Here is a 13,607-nt window from a genome sequence, read left to right as displayed (position 1 = left end):
GAGGGGGTGTAGCGTCTCGAGGCGGGGTGCGTCGCTGAGAGACAGGGCAGGATCCCGGGAGGTGCTGGGGCAGAGGGGGCATCCCGGCCCGGGGGGAGTCGCTGAGAAACTTGGGCAGGGGGTCCTGGGTCCTCAGGCTGAGGAGACGACCCAGCCCAGGAGGCCTAGCTGAGGAGTTTGGCTAAGGGATCCCGGGAGTAGGTCCTGAGGCCAAGAGGGCGCCCGGCCCCGGGGGGCGTCACTGAGGGACTGAGGGGGAAGCCCCGGGTTCCGAGGCGGGGGACCGCCCCGGCCGGGGGGCGTCGCTGAGAGGCTGGGAGAAGGAGTCCCGGGAAGTAGGAGCTAGGTGGTTGGGCCCCCCAAGGCGGGCCGGCCCGCGTCGCCCCTCAGGCGAGCTCCGCGCAGGGCGGGCGCCGGGGCTCGCTCACTCACCGGGTCCGGGGCCGAGGCCGGGGCTGGGCGCGGGCCGGGCCGCCAGCGTGAGCGCGGCGGCAGAGAGCAGGGCGAGGCGGGCGGCGGGCGGCGCCATGGGCCGTCAGTGCGGGGCCCCGGGGCGCGGCCCGGGGGAGAGGGGGCAGCGCGGGGAGCCGGGGGCGGCCATGGGAGCGAGACGCGGGGCTCGGGCGTGGCCCCGCCCCGGCCCGCCCTCCCCAGCGCCGCCACCGCCCCGGCCGTGCGGGGCCCGCCCGGCTCAGCCCCGAGACCCGAGGGGCGGAGCCGACTGCGCACACCCTCCCCTCCCGGAGCGCGCGCCGCGCCTGCCACTCACGCTCCAGGCTCCGCCCACACGCCCTTCCACACCTGGGCCCGCCCCCACGGGGCACGTTATTGGTCCGACCGAGGGGCGGGACCAGCAGGTGAGGGGCGGGGTCCGGGGCTCCGCCTCCCAGTGCCCACGCGGAGCTTTGGCTAGGTTGGAGCAGGCCGGGCGCCCAGTGACCCTTGCTCCACCCTCGCTCAGGTCGTGACCCACAGCGCGGGCTCAACCGCAGCGGTAATAATCAGAACAGCAGTTTGCAAACCGCTTTTCCCTGCTTGGCTCAACGTAGTAGTTTAAAAAAGAGCGCTCTGGGGGCCCCTGGGTGGCTCAGTAGGTTAAGAGGCTGCCTTCAGCTCAGGTCATGATCCCAGGGTCCTGGGATCGAGCCCCGCATCAGGCTCCCTGCTCTGCGGGAAGCCTGCTTCTCCCTCTCACGCTCCCCGTGCTTGTATTCCCTCTCTCGCTGTCTCTCTCTCTATCAAATAAATAAATAAAATCTTTAGGAAAAAAAAAAAGTTCTTAAAAAAGAGCGCTCTGGAATCACTCTGTCCGGGTTCACATTCCACGCGGTCACCTGTAAGACCTTGAGTAGGTTTAAGAAAAAATAGCTCTCTTACCTCAGTTTCTTCATCTGTTAAATGGGGGCGTTGATAGCATACTCCCAAAGCAGTTGTACTAAATGAGGCAATGCATAGGAACTTTCACACGCGCACAGCAGGAGCTTAGTAAACGGTGAGTTCCTTCTACCATCCCAGTTCTTGCAGCCACAAAGGAGGCAGCATACTGAACCCTGGTTCCGAATCGTATCGCACATCCTTTGTCAACTGGGGCAAGTTTCCTGCTCTGTCTGAGCTTCCGTCGTCTGCAAAATGGGAATAATACAAGGCCGTCACAAGATTCGATGAGATAGAAGAAAGTAAAGCGCCCAGCATAGAGTCCGGAAGTGGACGGGGCAATGAAGCTTTCTTACAGACTGGGGTACTGAGGCCCAGAGAGCGCGTGACTGAAACTCTCGGGCCCCCGCCCCCAAGGTCTTCCCCGGCTGCACTCTGGGTCTGTCCCGGGCCTCCCTCCTCCCCCGCACTCCCCCAGGCAGAGGGGGTTTTCCTTCTGCTCCCGCCTAAAGCACCGCGGCGACGCCCCTCGGGGCAGGTCTGGGCGGCGCGCCGGCCGCTTTCAAGTCCCTGGTCCCGGGCTTGCAAGTGCGGGCCTGTGCCCTGCGCGGCGGCGGGAGCTTCTGCCCTCCTGTGCAGACTCGCCGCACCCAGAGCGGGGCTGGGGCGGTCCCTGCCCCGCGGGCTCCGCGGCCCGCCTTAGGTACGCGGACGTTGCGCCCCCTCGCCCACTCCCAGGGTCTGCTTCCCCACAACCTGCTCCCCAGCTGTTTCCAGGACCGGGCCCCAAAGGTGCAGATACCTCCCACGAGGCCTCTCAATCTTGGTCCCTCTCCACCCACAGGACCCAGAGCCACGGCAAGAAGAATCTTGTTCACTCATTGTTTTCACTGTCTCTTTCCTGAGCTCAGGGATCCTCTTGGGCTCCTTATTGGCTCAAGGGGACACCCCTCACCCAGTGCCCAGCCCCCCCCCCCATCCTCCACATCTCACCTGGTGTCTCCAACTCACCCTCTCCTCTCCACCATCTTGAACCCTTTCCACCTCCAAAACCACCTTCCTCCAGCAGGACCTGAGAACTCTTCACCTGTAACATGCGTCCTTGAAGGTGCAGGCAGGAGGAGCACCTTGAAGGAGAATGAAATGAGAACAGCAGGTGAAAACATCAGCCCAAAGCAGACACTCAATAAAGGCGAACCTTCCTCCATTCAACAACTATTCAGTGAGGAACATACCCAGAGCACCAATAAGACAAGCTGGTCCCTTCCTCCTAGAAATAATGTGAATTTCAGAGAGCAAAAAGTTCTACAGAGACAAGCAAATGATGTTGTTGGTGAATGGTCTGTGAATTGTTTTAAACAGAGTGCAGGGAAACATAGTAGCAAAGCAGGACACAGCTCTCTACAGTTTACAAGGTTCTTTGGCATCTCATCCTGGTATCTGAGGAGGAAATAGGAAGGCGCAGACAAGAGGTTCAAAATAGGGTTGATGTGGCCAAGTCTGGGGATTTATGCCTCCTGAGAGTAGCTTCAGCCTGTCCTGCCCCCCCGCAGGAAAACACTCCTGCTGAGTGGGTACCAGCCCCTCCCTTCGGTTGGTTCTCTTGGCCTTGTGTCCAACCAGAATCCAGAATGGGCTATGTAATTTGCAGGGCTGGGTGAGAAATTAAACTGGGGCCCCTTGTTCAAAATGATTAAGAATTTTAAGATGCCTATGACGGAGCGTTAAACCAAGTGTGGGGCCCTTTGGACTTGGGGGACGTGACGCAGGTTGCCCACCCCGCGAAGCTGGCTTGTACAACAGAACTCAGATACAGTGTTCAAGCCCCTCTCCCGCTGGCTGCTCTAAGGAACATCCCTCTGACCTTCCCTAGGCCTCCCTCCCCTCTCTGCTAGCTTAAAGCCCAGCACAGGAAACAGTGCACAGAGGCTAAAAATATAGCCTAGTGGGTCTAGGTCAGGGCACTTAACAGCTCAAGGTCTTTGCTCAGTTACGTGGTCCCGGCCCCTGGCAAGAAGAAGCCTAAGATATTCATTTCAATGCTTCACATGCCTCAGCCGCTTAGCGGATTTATTTCATGGAGAGAGTGAGGACATTGACTGCAGCCCCTGGGCCTCCAGGAAAATGTTGGTGTCTGTCTGTTTGCCTACTTATGCTCTGCCGTCAAGCCCTTCAATTCCTCCGAGGGCAGCAGGATTTGCCAAGAAGCTGGGAGAGCTCAGCTGGTGGAGTTTAGGGGATCCTGGTATCTTTGAAACTCCCGTTGGAATAATTTCTGCTCAAAAGGCACCATGTTGTGGAGAGAGCCCTGGGTAAGGAGCCCAATTCTAATAACAACGAGAGCAAACATTTACCGAGGACGTTGCTAAACTCTAGGCAGGGTATGGTGCTTGCCGTCACACTTCACACAATGCTTCCAGTAGCCCTAGAAGAAAGGCACCCTCACCACCTCCCTCATACGGAGAGGTTGAATGGCTTGCCCAAAGGTCACATAGTGGCGGAGCTGGGCTTTGAACCCAGGCGGTGGGACTCCAGGACTAGATTCCTACATTGGTGAATTGCCTACTTGTCCTTCTGGGGTTCTGGCAACAAATACTTACCGAGTGGTCCAGGGGCACGATTAGGGTGAGGCAAGTGAGGCATTCACGTCGGGCACACAACTTTAAGGGGCCCAAAAAACTCAGTAATCAAGATAAATAAATAAATATTATTTAATAAGTTGTAAAAATATACTAAATGTATTTCATAAACATTATTTCAATGCAATATCTTTAAGAAGATAAATTAGTGCCCTCCCGAAATTCATGCTGCACGAAATATCAAGAATCTTTAGCCTCTGGCTCGGCTCAGCACTATACTGTTACCGATCCTGTCTCAGATTTCTGAGTCAGAAAGCTAGTGATGGGAAACTCAAGAGAAGTAGTGGTTTGCTTGTTCTGATGGGGATAAGGGTAACGAAGGAATTTTGTTTTGAACGTAATCGATCAGAGGCATCCAGATGGCCCCGTCAGAGAACTGAGTCCGGTGGGAAGGGGTGCCAGGGTGAGCAGGGCACCCTTATTTCACATACTTGGCCCATGATAGGTGCACGTTCAGCACATGTGGTTTAAATCACTGGTCCTCTGAGTTTGCATCATGGTTCAGGAATCTTCTCTAATTCTCTCATCCAAAGTTTTTCTCTTCTTTCCTAAACCTTCTACATCACAAACCTCAGATACGTTCCCACATGGGTGTGGAAGTTTACTGCTTGGGTATTAAAATAAAAACATCTTCCAAGGAAATTAGAAACAACTAAATTCCACTAGAATTTGGGGATGGGGCATGAAGGGGGAAGACGAGAATAATTATGAATTGGCTCGATTTCCTCGTTATCAACGGACCTTCCAGAAGGAGAGTGGGAGCAAAGAGGAATCAAAGAGAAGAAAGGTAGTAGTCAAGGAAAGAAAGAAGAAGAAAGATTATAGGAGCTAAAAATATGGTGAGGAAAGCTTGGCCAGGCATCAAAGAAGGGCAGATGTGTTTCCAAATAGAAGTGGTGGTTTAGATATGTCAGGAAGTACAGCTCCAAACAATCGGTGGAAAATAAAGGCTATCTAGACTGAGCTCAGCGGAATAAAAAGGTTCATTGGAGAATCAAACTGAGGAATAGTCCTTTCAACTACACCGAAGCCCTGCTGCCTCAACCCCAGGTTCTCTGGACCAAGTGTTGGCACCAATGGTGGAAACTCTTGCCCCATAGTCTCGGGACCCTGGACCAAATAGAGTCTTTCTATCTTGACTTTATAATTCTGAACAATCTCTGTTAAAGACCAGTCACTTTCCTTAGTATATCCTCAGGTACCCTCTCTCCTTGCCATCTCAGGAAGCACGAGATATTCCGGGCAACTCCCACAACCAGAGGGAAATGTAGCTCCTGTAAATATAGCACTTCTGTGAGGTTGAGGTATCTGACAAATGTTTAGTGAAGGTGGATCCTGGGAAGAGAAATGTCATGCTACCCAAGTCAGATCAGAATCATTCCCCACTTCAAGAGGCTCATTGCTTGGCCTCATGAAGGACCCGAGATGAGGTTCATATCAAATGTTGAGTTATGTCACTCATACCGCGGGCAACAGGGGCTCAAGAAAGGGTCAGCTGAGCGAATGGGCCACAGTAATAATATTAATAAGAAAATTATTTATTGAGGCTTCCTGTGTGCCAGGAGCCATACCGAGGGCCTCCCATGCTTTGTCCCATTTCATCCTCACAGTGATCCTGGGGTTCGCACTGTTACTATCCCCATTTCACAGATGAGGAGAGTAAGGTTCAGAGATGTGAATTCACTTGCCCATCGAGAGATGGATCTGGGATGTCAACTCGGGCAGACCACCTCGTGAGCCCAGAGAAGATCTCATGTCAAGGATAGGACTAGAACTGGGCCCAGGGGTGGTATGTGGATGGGCTGACCAGATGAGAGGCAAAGCATCACAGTGATAGCTCTGAGTGGTGAAGAGCAAGGGTGGTGTAGACCTTGGTTGAGACCAGCCTTTGTTGGTTACTAGGCTTTGGGATCTGGGGCATGGTTCTCGAGCAACCTGTGCCTCAGTTTCTTCATCTGTAAAGTAGGGCTGGTGACAGTGCCCAAACTCATAAGACTGTTGGTGGCATTTCATGAGATGATGCTTGGGAAGTGCCTGGAACAGTGCCTGGCTTATGGCAAGCTTTTGATAAATTCAGATTTTACTGATGTAGGAGGAATAATAGCACAAGCCACGTTACCCTGGGTTAGTTCTAAGGAGCATGGGGGTTACCTACTGGGAGTGAGTTACACTGCAGGGGGAGGAGGCAGATTTTGATTGAAGTTAAGAGTGTGAACAGCTCTGTGCCGGAAGAGGGAGATTCAGCACGTTCCTCAGAGTCTGAGTGGTGTCACCTGGCCAGGCATTGAGTAAAGAAGGCCTAGGAAAGTAAATACAACAGATGAGTATCTGGAAAGAGGAGGTGTGGGAAGGCCAGCCTCGAGAGGAGAAACAGAAGAGCTACTCCCAGAATTCCTTTCTTGCCCGGGAGTTCCCTTCTGTCCCTGCCCACACAGGGCAAAGGCAGACAGTGGCCCAAGAGCCTGGTGCCACCCCTCCAGGATTCACCAGCTTTGAAAGGATGCTTGCCTGCCCAATCTCCAGACATGCGCAAGGCCTTCCCAGAGACAAACCCTTTTCCAGCACCCTGCTCTAAAACTGACCCACCTCTTGGGAGGTGAGGCCAGGGCTCCCCACTGAATGGGCCCCATTGTCTTCCCAAGCGTCTGTGGGTCCAGATGCCTTTGGCCTGGGGGTGGTTCCACCGTGGCCTGCGGTGCGGTCTGCCTGCAGACTTTGATTCACTCCTGGGACAACACTCAGAAAAATCAAACAGGCAACACATACGATTCCAGGAGCTCCTGCCAGCCTCATACTCTGTTTTTCCATCCCTTCCCTCTCCTCCCCCTCAGGAGGGAGCCTCCTTTGGCATTTTGTGTATAAAAACTCAAAACCACCAACAGGACGAGCACCTGATAAGGAGCGAGGCATTGCCCAAGAGTTACCAGGAAGAAGCGTCTTTGTTCCCGTTTCAAGCCCTTGACATTGCTAACAGCTCTAATTACTGAATTTGCCAGGGGATGTAAAATAAAACCGCATCCCAGAAACCATGTAGTCTCCCAGGGAGAGACATGTAGGGAGAGGTGCCCAGGGCGGCAGGAACGTGTTCTTTCATTTCTGGTCCCTAACCTTGGCAGCTATTCTGAGAATGTAACAGTACCTTCTTTATGTGCACGGACCCGAGAAGGCCACTTTTGCACATGTAAGGATCTATCTCACTACCTGCATCCACAACCACAGTCTGCATCTTTGACTCCCATTGTGTGCAAAGCAATGCTTCTTAAGAACGTTAGGACCTTCCTAATTCACCCAAGCCCTTCTGGAGGGAAATGAGCGCTTTGCCAGCTCCTGAGGCTGCAAGCACAACAAAATAGAACTTCTTCCAGCCTAATTTAACTATAAAATCTGATGATGTAACACCCACCCACCCCCACATCACAAACCAAAGTGACATCACAAATACTAGAGATCATGGTTCAAAACTGCCTGCGTGTGAGCCAAAAATCTAAACAAACTGCAATTTGCTCATACATGACTGAGGCAGAGAAAGACAGGTGACTAGAAATATTAAAACAAACCAAAGCAAAACAACAGCAACAATCAAAAAAAGCAAAAGAGAAAAAGGGAAAAGAAAATACATATTTCTTCCCCCTACTAAGCTAGCTAAAATAAAATTTAAGGCAACCGAAATAATGGTAAGGTGATTTTATTTTTTTTTATAGATGACATTTCTTAGAAGGCCAGGTCTCTTTAAGTGTGTGATTCTAATTCTATCCAAATTGTTCTCTTGTTCTTGGCTGGTCCCAGGAAACGGAGGTCTGCGTCACTTACGTTGAGCTTTTGCCTTTATGGGCCCCAGTATTTCCCTGTTGAGCAGCCTTTCTTGGCTCATGGTGGTCTGATTAGAAAGTGTGTTCAGGGTTTGGCAGAACTTTACGTGGTGTCATTTCTGTCTTGCAGCCTGGTCGAAGGGTGACTACAGCTCCAATAGGAATCACAAGTGATCCCATCCCCATTCCTTTCCTGCCACAGGTCCCTAAGCCTTGCAGCAGACAGGAATTGTCTTTGATTCCTTGTAAATGCTCCCTAAACCTCTGCTTCCAGCCCAAGCATGGCTATGTTCTTTGAGAGCCTGAATATCATCGTGACCTTGTTTCCTTACTTGGTACAAGATGCTCTGGTGAGCAGGAGAGCAGATGGATAGATTTCTGAGAGCTGCATAGAAGGAATGATGTGTAAAACATTGTTTGTATTAGGCCTTCTAGTCTCTGCTTGAGAACTGATCTCTCTTTTTTTTATTCCTTTTTCTCCCCTTGTAATTCTAGCATCCCATCTATGTGAGACGGGATCCCAGCCTCCCCACCTATGGGCTCCGTCAGTCTATCTTGCTGAACACCAGGCTTCAGGACTGCTATGTGGACTCACGGACCCTCACCAACATCTGGACGGCCAGGATGTGTGCAAAGCAGAACATCAATACCCCAGCACCCAGGACCACCTCTTCTTGGGAAGTTGTAAAGGATCCCTTAGTCGCCAGTTCGTTCTCCCTGATTAAGCTGGTGCTCAGGCGACAACTGAAGGATGAATGTTGCCCAGGACCAAGCAGGTTTGGAGAAGCAAAGCCCTCGAAGAGATTAAAGTCCAAGGACAATTTGGCAATAAGAGCCACGCCGCGGGGCAGGATAAGAAACTCCACTGGTTCCAAGGGCAGACGGCCAGTGGGGCAGCGCCCCGGCTCACCGAGGCTCAGGAAGCCGGCAGGAGGCATCAAGGTACCGGGGGTGGAGAAAACTTGATGGAGTGGGGACAGGGCAATGTAAGTGCGGGAACACTTAATGCTTAAGAGATTTATACAGGGGGAAGGAAACCCTAAAGTTAAAGACAGGATTGTGGAGGTGGGGCTGGGGGCAGCGGCACGATGTAATGGAGAGAGTACCCGATCTGGGCTCGTGCCGTCTACCCTCTGCCTAGTTCTCCAGGAGGATGGAGTGGCTTTCATAAACACTTGACGTGAAGGGAAAATAAGGGTGGGAAAGGCCCGGAGATGGGCGGTGCCCTTAGGCACACACACCCAAACACCGGAGGTGAGCCTCAGATCTTGCCATGAACTTCCACCTGGGGAACCTGACGTCTGGAGAGGTCCAGCACTCCACGGGGCCCGCAGAGCTCAGAGTGCCCCCTGGAGCTAGGCTGTCCCGCTCCAAGTCCCGGCTCTCACTGTAATTGAGGACACCCGGGGGCTTAGCCTCTTCGCTCTCTGTCATCTACAAAATGGGGAAAACGGCCTCACCCCCATAGGGTTGCATGAGGGTTGAGTTAATACAATGCACAAGGTTTTTTAACAGAACCTGGCGCAGAGGAAATGCCTAAGATCCTTCGTGGCATTCAGTAGAGGACACTGTGGTTAAGAACCTTCTCACTGTGCCGACTTGGGCCAAACAAATCCAGTTCCCTTGCCTTTAAACCGGTCTCCTGCTGGGGCACCTGGGTGGCTCAGTTGGTTAAGCGACTGCCTTCGGCTCAGGTCATGATCCTGGAGTCCCGGGATCGAGTCCCGCGTCGGGCTCCCTGCTCGGCAGGGAGTCTGCTTCTCCCTCTGACCCTCCCCCCACATGTACTCTCTCATTCTCGCTCTCTCAAATAAATAAATAAATAAATAAATCTTTAAAAAAATCCCAAAACAAAAAAATGGTCTCCTGCTGACCTTACAGGGTTATGGGGAATATATGAAGGAATTCAGGGAACCAGAACACGCTAGACAAATGGCGGTGGTGGCTGGAACCAAGACACTGGAACATAAATCCCAGATAATTATTCGGAGCTCCCTTCTCAAGTTTTAGCTTTGACTTCTCTGCTTTCTTCCTGGCTAGAGTAAAGAAAGTTCAAAGGAGAAAAAAGTAACCGTCCGCCAAGATCTTGAGAGCAGATATGCTGAACATGTGGCTGCCACCCAAGCCCGACCCGGGGACACTGGGACAGTGGCCTGGAAGGGCCAAGCGTTGCTTCCCGAAACCAGAAAGAGACAGCACTTGTCGGAGGACAAGCTAACCATCCACGGCCTCCCCGCAGAGGGTTACAGGGCTCTGTACCACTCGGTGGTTGAGCCAATGCTGTGGAATCCTTCCGGGTCCCCCAAGAGGTACAGCTTGGAGCTGGGCAAGGCCATCAAACAAAAGCTCTGGGAGGCTCTGTACAGCCGGGCTGCCACTCCTCAAGGGGCCCAGGACCCACTGCCTGGCCGGAAGCAGCTGGGGGTCCACGAGGAGCCTGTGCCCAAGAAATGGCCCAAATTAAAGAGTGAGAAATAGGAACGGGAGCTCACGGGGTTAGGATATTCTCTGCTAGATGTCTGAAAAATAAACACCACTTTGCACCTTCCACATAATCTCGGAGTGCTTTACAAATTAGTAACTGCCTCCCTGGGAAGTAAGACAAATGGGTACGAGATTCATTTCATACTGGTGGCCCTTCTCCACTCTCATGATTAGGTCATGTCGAGGGCTAAATGCTTGGGGGTCTTTTCCCTACGAGCCCCTTTCCTTAATAGGGGTTTGAGGGCCTCTCGGTCTTCCAAGGCAGGAAAAAGCCAGGCAGACGAAGTCAACGGCCCACGTTCCTCATTTTTAAAAAAGCGGACTATTGTTTCCCTCACAGCCTCCACATAGGGCTGAGCAGAAAAGCCACTACCGTCTCAAGGACATAATCCCACCCGCTCTCTGTAGCAGACGCTCTCTCAGGATAGCACCCCAGGCCCCAACAACACGAACTCTACTCTACCAGGGGAGGACATCCTCCAGACGCTTACGCGAACAAGGCGGAAGAGTTAAAGGCACTGCGTCGTGCAAACCTCTCCTTGGTGGGATCTGTAGACCTTTACCAAACAGAGCAATGACAACATGTAACACATACTTGATAAAATTGTATTTTTTTTTTTTTACAGTCATTTGTACAATTTGTTACAAAACCATAGAAGACTACAACTTGTTTGAAATCATTTTTGGTCGGCAAATATGTAAAATCTGTGTGCAATTATCATGTATTTACAGGGCCTCATGTTAGTCATTTTCAATGATTATTCCAACAATGTCACACTCTCAACATAAGACATGGCTTAAGATAAATATATTAGTAAATAAATATTCTGAGAACATATTTCCATAAATGAAATGTGCTGCTATACACATACAGAATATACATAAGTTGTTTTCTAGCCTTTAAAACATTTTAAAAAAATGGTAATGTTGGAGAAGGAGCCCTTAGACCATTTTATTACAAAATCTTTACAGCAAAGTCTTTACAAAATATCTTTTAAGTGCTATGGGAGAAATTAAAAAAAAAAACAACATTTCAAAATAGTGTCTTGTTAGACCAACACAATAGTTTATATAAAGAATAGAAAAAGGCAGGTCTGTTTAAAAAATAATACTCTGATTAGTAATTATTTTTTAGACCTCATTTTAAAAGCATTAGTCCTGCATGAGCTTTGAGTAGAAACTAGCAGCACATAAGGGGGGGGTCTGAGTGGTGGGACAGCAGATCGGGCTTTATAAAATGGCTTGGGTTTCAAGAGAGGTGGGAGAGATTGAGAGTCAGAGCCAGCATAAAGAGGTACCTTGTTGATCAGAACTCCCAAACCCCCATTTTTTAGCTGGTTCCAGTACTCTTCAGTTTACATGGCCATCCCATACCCAGGGCTGGGCCATGGGACCGGGCCTAACAGTCACAGTCCGGCTTGGGGGGTGGGGTGGGGTGGTGATTCTCAATGGAAAATGTGATGCTCCCAGTTTCCAAGGCTATAAGACCCCAACAGACCACTGACAGGCCCCTGACAAAGATACTGGTCCTCATTACCGGAGTCTTACAGCTTCAAAGAAGACATTTCTTTTGATTTGAACGGCGAGGCAAGAATATAGCTGGTTACTATATTCTGGTGACCTCCCTGTCTGGTGGGCCAACAGAAATTTAAGACAATGGCTGATATTTAAAGTTTTAACATTTTCATTTTTCTGCTTCTACTGCCCTGTAAACTACAAAAATGTGTTTCTTTTGCCATCTGTAATTATTGCTCTTTCAAATGAAAATTGGACACATTTATTTTAATAAGCCCCGTGGAAGCCACATTATCTACTCATCTATTTATTGCTTAAGGCCGTTGAGTAGTTTCCCAGACCAGGCTAAAGAAAGCCACTTTGGGGGGTATGGTTTCAGGCAAAGGAGAGAGAATACGCACTCAAAGGCATTAAAAACAAAGCAAAACAAACAAACAAAAAACACAAAACCACAAACAACAAAAATCTCAACATAAACTGCTTTTTTGCAGTTTATGTTAGAAGCCACCCCCCCCCCTCCCCGCACCCCTTCCCTAAAACCACGTAATGCAAGCTGTTGTCCTCAGCAGCTGCTACTCCTGGCCCGAGAAATAAAGGCGGCCCGGATCACATGTCGACAGCTTAGACGCTTCTCACACCCTCGCCAACAGGTGTGCTGGGCATAGACCCGGGGGGAGCAGCCCCCAGGGACTGCACCTCAGAGGCTGGAGGACAAATCTCACCGCACTGAGTTCCTAAATGGCAAATGGCTCGATCATTTGATGCTGGAATTTCTTTCAAAGCCTGGCTAGAAGTAGGTAAATTTCCTCAGCATAGACTGGGTTAAAAAAAAAAAAAAAAAAAGCAAAAAGGATTGGGATACAGTGCGATTCTCAGTCAAAAATATTCTCGTGTGGACCCTGGCCTGACTGGAGAGGGGTCATCACGTCTTTGATGGCAACCCTGGGTGGTCTCTATTTCCCCACTATGGGGGGGGGGGGCAAGGTGGTGAGGTTCCTGTTCTGCAAATGAGCATTTCAGATGACACTAAATGAGTAAGATGAGTAAAAGTGACCAGAGGAGTTAGTCAACACAAGGGCTAATGGGTTTATTTTCTTCTTAAAAAAACAAAAACAAAAACAGAACTTTCTTAAGAACAAGAAGTACATTGGACAAAAAGGATGACAATCCCTGATCTGAAATAGCTTTAAATAGATTCTCCCTTTTACAATGGAAACATCTTTTTAAAAAATGGTTTGGGTTTTAAAACTCTCCCTCCCTCTTGGAAACAAGAACAGCAAAAGGCTGGAAAAATATACAAAAGCCTACCCTTTGGGGCTAAACTATCTGATAGTCTCTTTCTCTGTCTCATGGAGAATCAATACGTAATAGTGCATTAGGTAGAAAGGATAGTAGACATTTGCAGGCGAGATGAGCAACTTCAGCCATGAGGCAGAGGGCTGAATAACCCTGAAGCGGTGCTTCCAGAGGGAAATGGGATGGGAAATGTATCATTCAGACGGAGCTCGGTGCTGACCCTGTGGGGTCCCCAGGAAGGCAGCCCAAGGACACCGGCTGCGCCCACACGGACCCATGGGCACAGACGCGCTCTAGCGCCCTCTGTCCCTTCTCTGGGTTACTGAGAGCACTTTCCACCCCCCAGACACTAAGGCCGCAAAACTACATTCCTCCTGGGTGTCTGTCCCCACACACCCCTTCAAACCACTTCTTCAGCCAGTGGTAGGAAGCCCGACTTCAGGATTGTGAACTCTGTCCTTTTACCCAAGACGATGACCCGAAGGAACAG

The 13,607-nt window shown here is 50.7% G+C and overlaps 2 protein-coding genes and 1 long non-coding RNA gene across 4 annotated transcripts in view; 1 reads left to right on the top strand and 2 right to left on the bottom strand.

Annotated features, from left to right (window-relative positions):
- Positions 1-643, bottom strand: part of KREMEN1 (kringle containing transmembrane protein 1) — a 67,875-nt gene extending 67,232 nt beyond the window's left edge. The window contains exon 1 of one of the 2 annotated variants that reach the window (XM_045887395.3): positions 433-643. In XM_045887395.3, the coding sequence (XP_045743351.1) occupies positions 433-529 (97 nt within the window). In that variant the 5' untranslated portion in view covers positions 530-643. The remainder of the gene's footprint in view (positions 1-432) is intronic. The other variant, XM_045887396.3, reaches the window with a different exon arrangement.
- A 740-nt stretch (positions 644-1,383) lies between these two features.
- LOC135362457 (uncharacterized) lies at positions 1,384-6,290 on the bottom strand. The gene is made up of 3 exons (XR_010407198.1): positions 6,169-6,290; positions 2,386-2,501; positions 1,384-1,622 (listed from the first exon to the last, which is right to left on the bottom strand). It is a non-coding gene; the product is annotated as an uncharacterized LOC135362457 (long non-coding RNA).
- A 1,813-nt stretch (positions 6,291-8,103) lies between these two features.
- On the top strand, positions 8,104-10,300 carry CUNH22orf31 (chromosome unknown C22orf31 homolog). The gene is made up of 3 exons (XM_045886463.1): positions 8,104-8,172; positions 8,318-8,764; positions 9,863-10,300. Exons 1-3 carry the CDS (start codon positions 8,104-8,106, stop codon positions 10,298-10,300), a joined length of 954 nt encoding a protein of 317 aa, XP_045742419.1.
- The last annotated feature ends 3,307 nt before the right edge of the window (positions 10,301-13,607 follow it).

The sequence above is a fragment of the Mirounga angustirostris genome, unplaced genomic scaffold (genome assembly GCF_029215605.1).
Source record: "Mirounga angustirostris isolate CCGP_5_RB_7025 unplaced genomic scaffold, mMirAng1.0.hap1 SCAF_14, whole genome shotgun sequence".
NCBI classification, from domain to species: Eukaryota; Metazoa; Chordata; class Mammalia; order Carnivora; family Phocidae; genus Mirounga; species Mirounga angustirostris.
The sequence above is the reverse complement of the archived record's forward strand: the minus strand, read 5'-3'. Positions and strand labels throughout refer to the sequence as shown.

What these genes read in the sequence shown, in the direction of transcription:
- CUNH22orf31 (XM_045886463.1), top strand. Translation starts at nt 8,104, where the DNA reads ATGGCTATGTTCTTTGAGAGCCTGAATATCATCGTGACCTTGTTTCCT. An exon ending in ACTTGGTACAAGATGCTCTG is followed by an intron (nt 8,173 to 8,317) that starts GTGAGCAGGAGA and finishes TTGTAATTCTAG; the next exon opens with CATCCCATCTATGTGAGACG. An exon ending in AGCCGGCAGGAGGCATCAAG is followed by an intron (nt 8,765 to 9,862) that starts GTACCGGGGGTG and finishes CTTCCTGGCTAG; the next exon opens with AGTAAAGAAAGTTCAAAGGA.